This window comes from Charadrius vociferus, unplaced genomic scaffold (genome assembly GCF_000708025.1).
Source record: "Charadrius vociferus isolate BGI_N301 unplaced genomic scaffold, ASM70802v2 scaffold436, whole genome shotgun sequence".
NCBI lineage: Eukaryota > Metazoa > Chordata > Aves > Charadriiformes > Charadriidae > Charadrius > Charadrius vociferus.
Window position 1 is genome coordinate 5,391,083 of NW_009649187.1, and position 17,033 is coordinate 5,408,115.

General features: G+C 46.3%; 1 protein-coding gene across 1 annotated transcript in view; it reads right to left on the reverse strand.

Moving 5' to 3' along the window:
* Positions 1-92: 92 nt before the first annotated feature.
* GBF1 (golgi brefeldin A resistant guanine nucleotide exchange factor 1) overlaps positions 93-17,033 on the reverse strand; it is a 101,957-nt gene continuing 85,016 nt past the window's right edge. Inside the window, exons 23-41 of the mRNA XM_009888831.1 lie at positions 15,907-16,143; positions 14,710-14,803; positions 11,632-11,808; positions 11,075-11,139; positions 10,850-10,973; positions 10,205-10,276; positions 8,722-8,816; positions 8,117-8,270; positions 7,677-7,899; positions 5,849-6,012; positions 5,292-5,538; positions 4,703-4,902; positions 3,581-3,731; positions 3,068-3,198; positions 2,599-2,700; positions 1,894-2,007; positions 1,452-1,629; positions 1,106-1,243; positions 93-757 (exon numbers count right to left, since the gene is read on the reverse strand). Of these exons, the coding sequence (XP_009887133.1) occupies positions 471-757; positions 1,106-1,243; positions 1,452-1,629; positions 1,894-2,007; positions 2,599-2,700; positions 3,068-3,198; positions 3,581-3,731; positions 4,703-4,902; positions 5,292-5,538; positions 5,849-6,012; positions 7,677-7,899; positions 8,117-8,270; positions 8,722-8,816; positions 10,205-10,276; positions 10,850-10,973; positions 11,075-11,139; positions 11,632-11,808; positions 14,710-14,803; positions 15,907-16,143 (2,953 nt within the window). The 3' untranslated portion in view covers positions 93-470. The remainder of the gene's footprint in view (positions 758-1,105; positions 1,244-1,451; positions 1,630-1,893; positions 2,008-2,598; positions 2,701-3,067; positions 3,199-3,580; positions 3,732-4,702; positions 4,903-5,291; positions 5,539-5,848; positions 6,013-7,676; positions 7,900-8,116; positions 8,271-8,721; positions 8,817-10,204; positions 10,277-10,849; positions 10,974-11,074; positions 11,140-11,631; positions 11,809-14,709; positions 14,804-15,906; positions 16,144-17,033) is intronic.

Here is a 17,033-nt window from a genome sequence, read left to right on the forward strand (position 1 = left end):
GAGCCCAAACAAAGCAGTGCGACCAGAAGCATGGGCAGGAAAGCTAGGGAACGGCTGGGAAATTGTCCAGGAACCGGACTGAATAATCCAAGAGACAGTCCTGTACTGCAGCCCCTCTCTGGTGTCACATCAGAGAGTTTTCCCTCTTCACCAGATGAACTGGTGGCAGCTTGGTCCCGGGCTGCTGGGTGCGGTCATTGCCTGGCCCCTGAGATTGTGAAGGCAGGAAGGAGACTGGTCAGTGGAACTGGGTACCCCTCCAAGAAGACAGGGATTTCTAGATGGATTTCTAGGTGGTTGCCACAGGAAGGGAGCAGAATGTGATGTGCTCCAGGGGGATTGTGGCAGCAGCCCTTCTGCTCAGGTTAGCATCATCTTCTAAAACAAACATGCCCGCTACCAGAGAACATTTGGCCAGCATCCTCCACCCACAGAGCTTCCTCAGCAGACAGTTCTCAGACACCCTCGAACTAATTGACTTCAGAGGTTGTCATGGGGTCAGTGGGCCGTGGAGTAGCTAAGAGGGGAACAGGAGAGGTGGCTTCAATTAGGGCTGGGTTGAGAATGATTGGCAGAGTCATAGGCGGCACTCCAACCTGCAGGGGAGAGGCAAGAGGCTGCAGGATGAGCGGTGGCTGTGCTGTCGTAGGAGGTATGTCTGTAACGGGGCTTGTCTTTGTTGGAGCTGATGCTGGGAAAGAAGGAGAGGCAGAGGTGCTGATGGTGGGTGAGGCAGGTGCAGTGGCTCTCTCAGACTCTGGAAAAAGGAAGAGACAAAATACATCCTTACACAGGCCTTGACGAAGCCACCTTTCAGCTCAAAGCTAAGCAGGGCTGAGGATCGACTCAGGGGCCTTTGCAGATTTGCCCCTTCCACATACCTTCATATGAGGCCCTGAGGAGCAGGTGCCGATCACAGGCATTCTGCCCCAACCTCTGCCCACCCCAATAACCTCAGCAAGAAGGCCACAACCTATCCATTTGGAAGCACAACAGTCCCACAACACCAGAGGCCTGGTCGCTGTTGATCATGCTAAACCAAGCAAAAGCAGATCCAAACCACTGTACTGGGAAGATGATTCCAAAAAGAAGAAATGGGACTCACCACTGGCACCCAGTTCACAGGGCTTCTCCAAAGGAGCCAGGTGGGTGGCTGGTCTCACATCCCCCACAGGAGAAGGGGGCAGGGCAGACACTATTGATTTCTGCTGCTGCTGCTCCATTGGTACGCTGGGGACAGGATCTAGGAAAACAAAACAAGCAGTGAGTCCACACACCAGTTTGCTCACTCCTTTTGCCCACTCTCAATTTGCCCTCCTTGTGCCGAGCTCCCACAGGCTCCTGCAACTATCATTTCATCAGCATCCAGGCACGACGGCAGCTGGGTACTACACAAGGTGCAAGCACTGGGTCCAAGACCTCTTTTCTTAAGGTTTCTCAGCCCCTCCTACCTTGGATGACTGTCTGTTTGAACAGCTCATCCCGCAGCCTAGGTAAGAAACAGTCAATGCGTTCCCAGGTGATCTCCCAGAGATCCGAGTATCCTGTCCGCGAGTCAGCACTGTGGAATATCCCAGCCGTATCCATTACAAGCAGCATATTCTTCAGAGACTCTGGGATGGCCTCCAGCTGTAATCAGAGACACTCCTCAGGACACAGGAAATGAACATATAGCAATGAACAAAAGCTCAAAACAACCAATGGGCTGCCTTGGAAACAGAGGCCACGGGGAGAGACCATGGAACAAAATGGTTTTGGAAGTATTAAAAGAGTTAAAAAACCCACAAAACCAAACAAAACAACCCCAAACCAAAACACCTTTCAAGTTTAGGAGGTTAAAACCAATGAACGGTTGTTCAAAGCACTGCAGTAGCATGACTTTCAGCACCTTACCAGTAAGTCACTGGAGCCAGCGTGCATGTATTTGTCCATAAAGTCCAGGATTGTCAGCCACAGGGCAGCAAAGGTGGTCAGTGAGAGCAGTGGGGAGAGATGCTGTAGGAACACCTAGAAGAAAAAACACAACTACTGTCAACAAGTAGTACCAGGGCTGCTGCTCACAGCTGGACGAGCCAGTCTCGAAAATCTGGAATTCCCCCTCCTTGTGGCAGACCGGGAGCATGCACAGGCCCAGCCTGAAGACGCCAGAGGCCTCCGCTCTTCTGAGCTGCATATGTAGAGGAGTGAATCTTGTCTCCTTTGTATGAGGCTACTGCAGTCTGCATCACCATGTCTTCCAACCCTTCCAGACTCTCTGCTTTAGGTCAGTACGATCAGTTTGTGACGTGCATCATTTCAACACTAGAACAGACTGTCTTCAACTAGTATTAGGTGAAATACTTCTCTCTCCATCCTTCATAAAGTCACAAACTCCTTCCTGACAACTCTTCCGAAGGCCAGGATCATGGAGACAGTTCTGGAAAGAAGGCATGTCCCAAGAGCAGAAAGTGGTGGAGAAGCCCAGCACTGAAGACAGTCACACTAGCAAACTGACACCTATCCAGTTCAGAGATGCCGAGAAGCTAATACAGCAAACAGTTTGGTTTTCTTGAGGCACACAGTTTCCCCTGAGCTTTCAGACAGCAGAAGCATGCTCACCTTGGAGAGTAGTGTTGAGGCTCTCATCCTAGTTTCTTCCATCCCACCAATGTCAGCTGGGCTGATGTTCTCAAGTAGCTTGGTTAGCAGAGGGAACAGCACCTGTTGGATCAGACACGTTGATATTTCAGAGCTGAAAAATGACTGATGAGATCTGCATAGACAGCCTTACAGAAAGGAGCTGTTTTTTGCGACTGGTGGCTTTTACACAGAGAACATGGGAGAAGCAATGGGAAGTGCAATGAGTGGATTCATTTCAATATGAAATGAATCAGAGGCTCTGTCAGAAGCCTAAACAGAGAGGAACTTTTCACAGGATCAGAGGAGGGAACGCCTTGTCTGTTGTGGTGAACAAGCTGCTCAAGAAGACAGTGCTGAAGTAGGACATCATTCTGCCATTCCTGCACACAGCTTTAGTCTTCATGACAGTGCTGTTCTGCCTACATGCCCAGCCCAGCCAGGAGGTTACCTTGTTGAAGCAGGATTCCCATTCCAGGGCATCCAGGGCCTGCAGGTCATGTACCAGGAGGGCCCGCTGCAAGTAAGTGAGTGCCTGCATCCGTACCTGGCGTCGGGCATCACAGCACAGCCAAGCAATACCTGCAAGAGAGGGATTCAGTGCAAAGTCCACAGGGAAAGCGTCACATCCCCACTTCACCGGTCTAGGGTGAAAAGTCTAATGAAGGTCAAACACTCTCTGGGGAAAAAAATAGGAAAAAAAAAAACCCAAACGAAAAAGAATTATACCTGTTCCAGACCAAAGACTGGGAATCTACTGTCAGGTCCAGAAGCAAGCTGGCAGCTAACTCTTGCTAAAGATACCTTTTGGGATCTGAGCCAAGTTCTTTTTCAGTTACAGCAGACCCTAAAAACAACCTCCGCCTGTTCTCTGCAGTTAGTTCTAGGCTCCTCAACTTTCCTGAATGCTGCCATTATTTTGGAAGCGTCTCTGCTCAGTTTCATTGCAAGGGGATAGCTTTACCCTGTAGCAAAGGACACCAGCAGTTGGACCACAGTGTGCGGGAATCTGCTTCGATTTTCCTCCCTGCTGTCTCTAGATGGCGTTGCTCCTCTGCCCAGGAGCTGTAGATGGTGGCCGCTCGCGTGTGCAAGGTGTGCATGAGGTCCAGGAGCTGCAAGTCAAGCACCACATTAAGCAACACACAGGACTTAAATTTTTGAAGCAACCCTGGTCTCTACTCTTCCCCAAACCAATGCTAAAAGGCTCACAGCTACTCAAGCCTGCTTCCTGTAGGTACATAACCAAGTATAGCTATGGAGATGGCGTCAGGCCCTGCTGTCTGTGCAAGTGCCAGGCATCTTCAGCAAGATTTGTGTCAGTTCAGTAGCCATGTCAATCCCATCTTTGAGGAACAGCATCCCAACCCTGCCAGGTGAAAGAATGAAGCCTTTCCTGGCACGGAGTACTGACTCTCCCAGGCAGAGGGAGCAACTCAGCGATTCAGGTATGCTGTCCAGGGACAACTCTGCAACTTTTTTTTTTTTCTTTTTAAATAAGAAGACCAAAAAAGAAGAGAAGCAAGCACGAGCAAAATTCCCTCAGAACAGCTCTGTATGGGCAAATGACAGCATTCTAGTCCCTTTACTACAGCACTGCGGCCCAACAGCCTGGCAGTCAGCAGGCCTGTGCCTTCACACCTTTGAAGTACCAGCTGGAGACAGAAATGACTCCCTCATCCCAGTCCTGTACTTGAAATCCCAGTGCCTCAGCCCACAGGCCTTTCCCCTCCCCACAAGCTCAGATGCCCTGTCAGACTCCCCACTAACCCTACATGAACCTCATGCCTCCAAATGCCCTTGATCCACATCCACTTTACCTACTACAGTGACTCACAGCTCCACACCCCATCGTCCTTGCTTGTCATAGGGCTTCCCTCTCCACTGCTATTCTACTTTTGCCTATCCAAACTGCAGTCTTCCTCTTTCACTGCAGAGCCACACACTGCCACCAGAGCCACCCTCTGCCATCCAGCGCCCACTAACCCAGGATGAAACCCCCCCTCGCCCCATGAAGAATCCCAGTGACTCCCTAGCAAGGCCCTGAGTATGGCAAAGGAGAGGAGGAAATCCTTGCTATACTTACGTCCTGACTAACCTGTAAAGACACAGTGTGGTAGCTGGCAGGGATGCTCTCATCCTCGTCCTCATCACTGTGTGTGTGCGCCTGGTGCTGGCTCAAGACCCGTGATCGCCGTGTGGAGCTCTCCTTTGGCTTTTTTTTTAACCGACTGGATTTACTGTCATACCTGTGGCTCTTCCCCCTCTTCTCCTGGGACTTGTAACCTAGAAAGGCAGCGACATACCATATACACACTCTGCCACAAGATTTTCTGCCTTTTAACACACACAGCAACCACCTTTTGATATCCCCAGTGGAGGGCCCTGTCCTGTGAAATGACAAGTACCCACTTGAAGAGGTACCCAGCACCCCTCAGGAACAGCCTTCAGCAACAGCTGATACTGCTGCCTCCACTTCAGATCCAGACCTCCCCTCCCATCCCAAAGAGATGGATAAGAATAAGGTCCCTGCTGCCAGCAGGAGCCAGGATACTTTTCTCACAGCAGACCATTTTTGGGGGGTTGGGTACTTGTTCCCTGACAGTATCCTTCACACTTCTTGCTGACTGGCCACCCCAGGCCAATCTTGATTGTCAAACCAAGGGCCATCTTACCCCCATTCAAGCTCGCCTCCACAAAGATGCGGATGGTTTTGACACAGAGCTCGAAGTTCTCAGGTGTAACATGGGCAGCATCTCGCACGATGAAGGACAGGGACTCTACGCACTTCATGAGGGACTTTGTGTCATGTGGGCCCAAATCCAGTCCCACCGTCAGGCTGTACTGGTTGACAAGAGGAGATGGCCCCAGCCTGCTGAGCCCAGCAGTAGATCTGGAGGTGTCGATGTCATCTTTCCCCACCTGCAGGGCACAGCAAGAGGGTAGCAGGAGAGGGTAGCACAACAAGCAGCGCCTCATGCACATCCTGAAAGCGCATTTCTTCTGAAGCCAACAGGTAATGTTTCTGTAGGATCTGTTTCCCTTTTTTCCTCCTTTGCCTCCAAGCTTTCTCCTCTCCATCTGCATCTCCTCACCATCCTCCCTTTACACTGTCAGCTCCTCTTAGCTCTCTTTACTACTGTCTTAGTCTTTCTTGCCCTACCACACTTTCTGCCCACAAGCATGCTAGGAGTGGTCTTCTTCAGGCACCAGAAACCCATTGGGTACTCACCACTAGCCAGCCACTGTTCATGACATCCACATCTGTCACCGAGCGATGCATCTTGCCTGGCTTCCCGTGGTCTGTGTACACCTCTGAATCAGAGGTGTAGCCACGGTCCAGGCTCATGTCACTTGGATGATAGGAGGAGGACACCTCGCTGTCTGACTGAGCACCTGCAAGACAAAAGGCATGGGTCTTAGATCAAAGCCAAATCAAGAACTTGGAAGAGTAGCTGTGGATAAGGGAGAAGCAAACAGACTAGTCAGATCAGCATCAGCTAGGAACCACCAGTGAGTCCTGGAAGAAACTGGGCCAGGCTTCTCCTCCTGTGAGAGGAAGAACAACTATGACAGGAGCATGCACAGTAGACAGCAGGAAACACAGATCTTTGACACTGTTTGTCCCCTGCAGGTATGTTTGGCTTTCCCCTTCAGAGGAAAGGGGCTTTCCATCTTCTGCTACGTCACTTGTCAGCCTGACTGGATTTAAAAGGGCAGGCAGGCAGTCCAACGCTTTGACTCTGGGGGAAGAATCAGACATATCACACACTTTAGGAACAACTGGAGGTGCCAGGTTCAGCCAAGACAACTCCAACAGCACAACATGGAATGACATGACTCATGTAGGGCCTCTGGGGTCACTCAGCTCCACACTAGTACTAGTAAAGTCTTTCTCATGAACAGCAATCTACATTAGCATGTTCCACACCTGTCAGATCTACCTTCCCCGACCTTTAAGATAACCTTTATTTCATATGTCCCAAGCACAGAAATTTTTGCAAGGGACAAATTTAAGCTACTGATACAATGTTATTTAGAAGCCAAAATTCATTCTCTCCATCATTCAACATTATCTAAAAACTCACCAGCAGAGAGACAGACTTGCTGTGAACACAGTGCACCAAACGTTTTCAGGAGGTAAAGAGAACCAACGTTCTGATGTGCAAGGTGCCACAGTCAAGTAGTTTGCTCAACCAGCAAAGACAGATGCAGTTAAAAACAAAACAAACAAACAAAAAAAAAGAGTTGGGAGAAGACAGCTCAGCACTAGCCCAGAAGGCAAAGGCCATAGGGGTTTTTCAAAATCAGGTTTCTCCCATCTGTCCAGCACACAGCATCAGGACCTAGCAAGGAAGTTCTAGAAAAGCAAGCGGAAAATGAAGGCTTCTGGAAAAGTCTTTTCTTGCTGTTTGCTTTAAAAGTCTGAAGCTGTCAGCCTTAAACACATTGCCAGCTGGCTAAAGCTAAAGAGGAACGGTTGCTGAAAAGACCGTCTTTCTAACACAGTCAAGACAAGCGGGAAATAGTGGGTTGGTCTTGTGGGAATGGTTCAGGCACTCTGAACACAAATGGATTGGAAATAGAGTTTTAAAGAACAACGCCCTTTATGGGATCCTTAAAATGGGGACAGAAAGGAGTCAGTCCCACAAAGAAGCAAGTATGACAGGAACAGCAGCTGAGTTTACATTACACACCCAGATGAGAGATTAAGGCTATATTACCCAAGGCACCAGACCACAACCAGCAGAAAACGCTCCTTGGGTAGAGCAAAGACCTTCTACAGCTGCCACAACTGATATCAGTTTTCCTCCCACTGCTGCCCCAGGGACTAGCACCTGGACTGCTGCTCACTGAGTAGGAAGAGATGGCAGAATAGAGACAGGGACAGACCATGGGGTAGGAGTGAACAGCAGGTGCTGGTCTTTAATCTTGCTAATGTAGTTTAATATCAGCTTTGTTTTCTTGCAGTCCCCTTTGCTAATTGAAAAGCTTGAGGAAGCAGCTGCTTATCTGGCAGGCAGGCATCAGATTTCCTAGCAAAAGCTGGCCTGTCTTACCTGTGTCGTTATCTGCCCTTGCTGTAACCTGCAGGGCTGCAGGCGGCTTCACCCCAGACCCAATACACTCCAGGAGGGTGAAGAGTGTGTACCAGTCATCCCCAGAGTGAATGTTGGCAGCATTGGTCTTCAGGAGTTCATGGAGGCCATAGGCAACCTCATGGCTAACTCTGGAGAGCACATTCGGCTTCATCATGAGCAGGATACGTAATGAGAGGAGAACCTGGCCAGAGAAGGAGACAAGAATATAAGACCCTATAATTTACACTCCATGCTCCAGCAAAATCATCCTTCATTTATTTAGAGCTACTTACAACTACTGTTTGTTGTTACCTGCAGCACAGACATGTTAAAAGTGAGTTCATCCAATGGCAATTGGTTTCTTGTGTTGCCTGGTGTAGCCACAAAACCCCAGGTACTTACTTTCAAAAATCCCTTACCTGCGCGCTGATTTCTTCCCGACGAAGGAGCCGAATCGCCAGTCTCAGCAGCCCCACCACTGCCCTCTCCACCAAGAAGCAGAACTCCACCGCATGGACACAGAGATGATAGAGGTGGTCTCGGACAGTTTGCCAGACACAGGTCACACGGTCCCTAGCCACAACAAGGAGGAGGGAAAGGGTAGGATAAAAGGAGATGAGACATGCAGGATCCAGCTACCTCTCCCAGAACTCTAGACAACCCAGTATTTCTTCATTTCAATGGAAAACTCCAGCCGGAAGATATAAGAACAGACACATGGGAACAACAAAGCCATCAATTTTCTTACTTACTTCATTACTTGCAAAGCAATCAAGTGGGAGAATTTTCCCTCTAGAGTTTAGTTTATGTTATCCAAATCTCAAGATATCAAGCAATAATTCATGGGCGAATAGCCCCTCTGTTTGCACATGCTAGAGTGGAATTACTAAGCCCTGAAATTACAGCCACATGCTGCTTCAGATGGCAAATCAAGCACATAAGGAACTCATTCCCCGGACCCAGGCAGCAGCTGCAGTAAAGCAGGGACATTTACAATGAATCTGCATGTATTTCAAGGTCATACCTATTCTCTAGCACAATCCTCAGAAGCATCTCCAAGCAGAAGGCAGCATCCTCTTCATCATATGTCTCCTCATCAGGAGTCACAGAGATTAGAGCCTAGAAAAGTGACGAAATGTTTGTGAATCACAAGCCCCTAAAACTGGAGGATCAACAAGTGTGAGGACCAACAGAATGCTTTGAGTCTGCGCAAAACTGCACTCCACTGTCTGGTGAGGTCATGCATAGTCTGTCAAAAATGCATTGGATAAAGGTCAAGCTAAGTGTATGGAAGTTTGGTGGGGTTTTTTTTTGTTTGTTTGTTTGTTTTTAATGCAAGATGCAATATGAACTTAAAAGATGTTAGGCTCTGATGAAGCCTCTCAGATGGAGAGGAATTCTGAAAGCCGGCAGCTTCCTGCTAAGAATATGTGAAGCACAGAAAAGGCAGACATACTTAGGAATAACTACAAATACTGGAACTATTCCTCTCAAGCCATCAGCTTGCATATGAAGGAAGAATTCCTGACATAGCGGTAAGAGCAAAATGTTCCCCAAGAACTGAGATGGCACACAAAAACTGTGTCACTACTTCTCCATGTGGGCCAGCAACATAGCTGTCTTTGTGTGATCCGAACAGCAAGTTCTGCTTTAGCTATTTTAAGTATTGTTCTTTGGGGTTTACTCACTCATCATCTTTACTTTGAAACTCAATACCTATTCTTCTGAACCTCTGCAGCAAACCTTGATAAATAAACCCTTCCTTTGTTTTAGCATGTCTCAATATGCGCCCTATTGATGGAGCCAGTGAACTGCAATTACAGCAGCCTGAAGGGAAAGGCACTTGCACTTTAAGGAACCACGGAATTAGGCAACACCCACTGCCAGCCAACACTGCATCCCTGCAAGGGTTGCACTATTTGTTTTTGGAAATGCTGAGCAGCAGCCAGATTCGTTCCACACCCTGCAGTGGTCTCAAACTCCACATTAGCCTGAGAAGCCGCTACCAGAACCAGGTAAGTACCCTCACCCTGGGAAATGAGCTTCTCTAGGATAGTAAGTCCTGCCTTATTACGTCTCCCACAGCAGCCAGGTACCACACTACCTAGGAGCACACAGTCGAATATTTCTGTACAGCTCTTGCCTCTAAAGCGGCCTTTCAGAATGTTCTTGTTAGGCACACAGCACACCAGAAAAGATGAAAAAGCTCAATCTTAAGGTCCTACACAGAGCTACACGTATTTTTAAACACTTACCATGACCTCCTCAAGGATTTTAGAATGCATTCCACAATTTAATGTCCTCCCCTACTACTAAAGCAATTGTGGCAGCCAGCACAGAAGTTACATGTAACAGCTGAAATAATGACTGGTCTCATATCCCAGATAGGTCTAAGACCTCCTCTTTGGGGACAGAGGAGCTAGGCAAGTACACAGCACATATCCATGATCATGCACAGCATACTTGTTCCATCAGCAGTCCAATCCCTTGCCCAATATCTCTCTCACCTTCATGAGCTCCTGGAGGGATTCAAGTTGGAGGAATTTGCTTTCTGTGATCAGTTTCTCAGGATCACATTGCTGCAAAAGACAGAAAAGAGGACTGTGCATCTGGGGTATGGGGAAGGCATAGAAACAGATCCTCCAGAAACACAGCTTGCTCCCAGGAAAGATACAGATAGTGGCTTTACCTGGAGGAAAACTCCTGCCAGCTAATTCATTCCTTTAACATCAATTACCTTTTATGGTCCTCATCTGTGCTAGACAGATTTTAATACGTAACTCCTCTGTCCACACACTGCTGAAAGCTCAGGTTCATCTTTTGTTGGCACTATATGCCTTAACGCTGTCTTGGAAAAGATTAGTCATTTGAGAATTTATTAATTTGTCTTCAATTACAGGACAGTGATGCTAGGGGCAGATCCCAGCCTCTTGTGGGAAATTGTTCCTGTTTTCATGCGTTACTACATTTGTGCGTAACATAAGACCCTTTAGCTGTAAATGCAGATACGCTCCTCTGCAGTTACAATTCCAAAGTCCTCTGGAACCTGCAATACTGCCTAGAAGCACATGTATTTATGCTTCTGTTGCCTGTTATCCACATAGTAGTGTCACCATGAACAAAAGCAGGTTCTTTTACAGCCTGTATGTTACCTTTATGCATTCCAGAGCCGTTCGCTTTGCCTCTTGTGTCTCCGTAGATGGCCCTCTCATACCAGATTGCTCTGTCCCACTGAGGGTGAGCCAACTAACAAAACTCAGCACTGTAGATTCACCACTGCAAATCAGAAGATAACAGCATCAGTGAGAAAACAAGAAATCATATTATCCTTCAGCTTTGGTACAAAAAGGACTGCCTGGGCCATCTACACCACTCACCGGTTAGATGGTGTCTCCTCACGTTGCAGATAGATTTTGCCATTAGGATCCACAAAGTCTTCAACCTGGAAGACAGACCAGAATGTGTATATGATCAGTTGTCTACTTCTTTGTAGCCTTCGCCCCCAACTCCATAACATTTCACTTTGTGACGAAACACTACACGCAACTGCCCATGTGTACCCCAGCTCTCTCTCCAACCCCTCACCCCTTCAGTAAACCGTGACCCCATCTGGAAATACCAACACTGTACTCTAATTCTTCATGCCTATAAACATGTCCCTCTTCTGCACAATATTCAAAATCTGTTCAAGTAAAATGAATGCTGGAATTTCTCAAATCCAGCAAAAAATAAAATGAGAAAAAAAATGAAGCTCTATGACAGAAACTGGAGCCTGCACATTACTTGAACACTACACCCTTTGCAGACTTTCTGGCTCTGTACATGCTTCACCAAAGCCAGGCAAGAGAGCTCTCCTCCTCTTTGGACTGGTTCTGTGAAAAGCCAGCTTCCCACTCCCCTACTCTTCAGTTACCCACAGGCCGGCTATTATTACCTCCACCATGGCCTTGGGCAGCAGCTCTGCTCGGAAAAGTTGTAGCATGGCCTCCATGATGTTTTTCCAGCCCTCCCGCAGAATGTCACCGTGGCGATGGGCCAAGTGAAACACAGTCTTTGCTGCAATATGGGCCTTGGGATTACTTCCAAAAACAGTGGGCAGGTTCTCAATAGACTGCAGGAAAGAAGAGGGGGTGGCAATCAGTCAGCAAGAGATGTTTTCTTTTCAACACAAATTAGGGCAGACTGTTCAGAACTGGTTACGGTAAAGACAACAATTCTGTGTACGATGCTTGGATAACTCCTCAGCTCATATTCAGTTTGCACAAAAACAAGGACAAGACAGCTCACCTGATACAAGCTGAATCACTGAACCACCTCGACATAAGCTCTCCAAAAACAACAATAATACAGAACATTTTGAAAGTGCTTGCTGAAAACTCACTAACGCTAATTTATTCTGCTATGGGAACTCATTCCAGGATCAAAGCCTTCTACAAAAAGTACCACATCTCCTCTGGAAGCAGCAGTTACTCCGCTCTAGTGTTAGAGAAGGAAACTATGGTCAAAAGCATTACTGACTTGCAAAGCTACTCCTACCACTACTTAATAGCAAGATTCAAAGTAAGTGTGATGAATCCCGACATACAGTCTCTGCCAATAATTGCTGGATCACAATTCCTCATAATCTGTTCAACACACTCACAGCTTTTCAAAATACAGAAAGGGTGATAAGTCATTTAAACCAACCAAGTACACGCTGCCAAAAACAAGAAAAAGCCCAGCAACCATGTGAGCTAGTACCAGACACTGTAACATGCTCCATGTTTCTGCAGTTACTTAAGCTCATTGCAATATTCCTTTTGACAAGAGATGGGCTTCAGCATTCTCTTCCTTCTGTGGACAAAACACATACTCCTTCATCAAAAAATGAGAGAGAAGACAGGAGACAGGATGGATTGAAAATGTGGCCCTTCCACTCTCAGATCTGAAGTTCAGAAAAACTAGCTCTTGCTTCAGCCAGACTGCTGGCGAAACTAGTATCAAAATGGGTCTTTGATCTAGAGGTGAACACCATCAGAACTGCCAACCTGGAAGTCTGGCAGAAGTGTGACAATCAATTTGTTTTTTCATTGTTGCTATGGGGAAACCACATGAATACATACATCACTCAAGTCTCAGAGTGCAAACAGCAATATGCCTGGTTTTGCACTGTGGTAACAAGCTACAACCACCGAACTAAAACACACAGGGGTTTTGCTACTACTTATACAGTGAGTCAGTATGAGTCTTAACTGCGGATCAAGAAGTGGGGAACTTGCTCTTCTTAAATCACTTGATCTTCCTCCATGTGCCTTCCCATTCCTCTTCTTTCAACCAAAGTGGCCATGAGTAGCAATTGTAGTGCTTGGAGAGGATGCCTGATCACCAGGATCATCTGACCTGGGAAGTGACTAGCAGCTAAGTGACACTTTGATGTTCTTCCTTTGCTTTCTAACAGTTGCTCTTTGTTTTGGCTCCTCAGCCCCTAAAGACCGCCCCTCCTTCTCCCTTTCCACCAGACTGTCTCTCAAATATTTGTTCAGTTGTCATATTCCACTACTGTCTCCAAGCCTTACAGGAATTTAGGACAGCAGAAAGTAATTGATGTACTTGGAATCTGGCCAAAGATAAGAACTCACAGCCTTCTTCAAATCCAGAAGTCCCTGATTCTACGTCATCACCAAAAGACACGCTTGCTTAATTTACACAGACCTCAGACTGCTCCAGATTCCAGTCTCACAACTAGATGGGATGCAGCTGGCAATAGCTGGTGCCTCTGAGGGCTTAGTCTAGTTGCTTCTACTGTGTAAATCTGTGTCAAACAGTTGTTTCATGGTAGACATTCCTCTGCTTGTGTTATCTATTGGTAGTCTTGAGGTCTGGTATGCCTGGAGAGGATCAAGTATTTCATCTTTACTGTTGTGAGCTGTGGAGGAAGAGGGAATCTAAAGCAACCCCACCGCTTGGGATTTCTTTTTCTTTTAATAGTCAACCTGGTACTTTGTCACTGCTACCAATGCCAGAATCCCAGTGATACAAAACATCCAGTCCAAACAATACCGTTTCCCTGCAGCCTAATTCCATTCACTGGGTTAATTTGCAGGACTTGTTCCCCCTCTGCTATCCCTTCAAGGGATTTAAAAAAAAAAAAAAAAAAATCACCCGTCTTGGCCTTTTTACTCCCATGCTTTCAGTCTTGAATGATCTTGTTTCCCCTTTTTTGTATGTGTGACAATTCTATTTTGCTCCCTGTGGGTCTTGCACTGGTTCTCAGACCAATTCTGTGAGATTCTCTGTGAGTTCTGACCCTTTAAAGAAGTTGCTGTCATCTTCTCCGTAACACAAAGCACGGTCTACCACACGCTGTCTATCAAACACCTTGGGGAAAAAACAGGCTGATGCTGTAACATGCAAACAGACTTGGGCAACAAAAGCTTATACCAACCACTGTACCTCGAATTTATTCTCACAGTATAACCCATGGAAATCGTCTTTAGGGCTTGCGAAAAGTGGGCCTAACAGTTGATCTTATTACCAGACTCCACACACCAACTGACAACTCGAAGCATTTGTTTTTCTAACCCCTTTATGCTGGGTGGATAAACAGCCCCTACGCTCTGGAAGAACAGCTTACAAAACAGTTCCTCTTGGCCCTGCATAAGCCCTGTAACTAAATATTCAATAGCTGAAATGCGGAAATTTGCTTGGGATCATGGATGATCACTGTTTTGATCACAGCGAGATCTCCTCAGATCTAGTAGGTGGAATAAACCCTTCTACATCATGGCGTTCCGCTCTGCACAAACTGCCACTTGTGAGTGAGTAGAAGGAAATTTACACATTTCTACCCGTCCTATGGAAGTCCTACTTCACTACACACTTTTCATTGCCTTCTCCAGAAAACTCTTGGCAGAGGCTGACAGGTATCTACAGATACTGTGATAACTAAAATAAGCAAATATTACTGCTTAACAGGGGAAGAGAGCTCCCGTATACTAAAAGCCATACTTCTTTCCCCTCCTTGCAAGCTTACCTCGCTGCTGAGAGCTGTAAACTTGCAGAGAGAAATTATGAGATTGTCAAACACATCACTAAGGCCATAGTGAGCAGAAATCATTGCACATTTCCTGGGAAAAGAAGAAAACAGAAAATAATGTAATAAGTCAGCACAGACAAGTCTGTCTACAGGACACCAAACCAGACAGCCTTTCAGTTGACATTTTAGACCTTCCTCTTCAGCCACTCATAATGAATGCTAATGTATAAAATTATACTATTATACCTCAAATAATCTCAATCCTCATCCATAGATGCTGATATTTGTGCTGATGCAAGGATCACATTCAAGAAGTGAGTCTAAACAGACAGACCTCTTGCACCTGAGCCAACATACCTAATCTCCTGTCCTGACATAAGAGATAGTTGCCAAGATAGTGGTAGTGTTGAAGGTCTACTTTCAAAGACATCATGGCTACATCCTGTGCAACCTGTTGTAGGTGACTAGCGGTAGTGTTGAAGGTCTAGTTTCAAAGACATCATGGCTACATGAGATCCTGTGCAACCTGTTGTAGGTGACCTGCTCTGGCGGGGGGGTTAGACTAGATGATCTCCAGAGGTCCCTTCCAACCCTGACGATTCTGTGATACAGCAATATATTAACAGAGCTTTAAAACTATGCTTAAGGAATCATTTGGTCTGGATCTAAACATGCTCGAAGACCATTCCTATACAATTTCTCACAGATAACAAGTGGTTTTTTGAGTACTGGTCATCTAGGAAAGAAAAAAAGAAAAAAAACCACATCCCCCATCCCATTCAGCCGCAGCTATGGCCTCATACATGCGAGCGGTTTTGTTCATATACAGGGATTTTGCCAGCATCACTGTGCCAGTTAAGAGTGACTTTTTGCACTCACTTCTAAGCAGCACAGCTATGTCAGCATGTCTTTTAAATGCAACCAGGTTGGAGTTTAAAAATACATACCCCAGGCACTTTGATTTATTACAACACAGCAGTCAAGCCAAACAGTGAGCAGCAACCAAGAGATGCCAAGATGGGATGAATTAATACAAATGACAGAACAAAACCGGAGTACCACAGGTCACAATAAAATGCTCTTCAGTTGCTAGGAAAAGTAACAGTTGATATTCACTGTGATGTCTCCAGCAAGTAAAGAGGAGACTATGGCCACACTTTAACCCTTTTGGATCTTCATGAACGCAAGAGTTACCTGAAACCAGAGATAGCCTTCTGGATGATTGTTTCTTCTAAGCTCTTGTCAAAAACATAAGAAAGTGCTGCAATGGTTGGCCCCCAGGTCATGGTAAAGAGATCGTGGTCATAGCTTCCAGGAGGCACATGGAGAAATATTCCCTCATCAGTGGCACCACGATGTAGCAGGACATTCCAGATATAGTTTTCCTTCACCAGGCCCGTCTGTTCTTCTGGCATCACTATCTCATCATTTCTACAAGGGAGGAAGGCAGAAAGGTTGAATTTTTCATTCTGAGCCAAACCTAACATTTACACAGTGCCTTTCATTACATGGTCCCAAAGCTAAGCGATACCTACTCTGGAGTGATTTTGCCAGCTTCTGAAACATTCTATTTTCCTAGGCTTGCCTGCTTCCCCTGCCCCTCTTTGATAGCCTGGATATAAAGTCTGGTGGCTCTCAGCACCACCCAGCAGCAACTGTGTAAGAACAGTACTCAAGAAGCAGATACCTAACACTGTAAGTGCAAAACGCAACACACACCACAGTTAAATGATGGGAAATTTTGGACAGCACACCAGCACAGCTTCATGCCCCCATCCCAACTCTCACTCCGTTCGAGTGGTCCGCATATTTTATTACTCTCAGATAAAAAAGTCCTGTTACACCACTGCAGTCAACGGTAGGCATCAGTACCTTTGTAAAAGAATAATGCAAATATTCATATTATGCCAAAATCAAGTATCAAAAAGCCATTAAAGACAAAACATGAAACCAAATGTATGATGGGTGATTCACAACCAGGGGACTACAGCTCCTTACTTTTACTGGATTAAAGCTATACAATAATAAAATAATTATGATTAATGCCAAGTAGGACTTGCAATCCCAGGTTAAAATATATCAAGCTATATACTCCTTAGACTTGGGTAACATGGCACAAGAGTTAACCCTCTGCCAATGACCAACTGACTGAACAAGAGTCTCAAGTCTACTAAGAACAGTAGATTGCAGCCAATCTGAAAAGTAGAGATCTTTCTGCAACGATCAAAAAATAACGTCTCACTTGCCAAAGAAGCTAACAACAACTATAAAAAACTCTCTTGATTTATGCATAAGAAATAAGCTCCTCTCAGTTTCAGGTG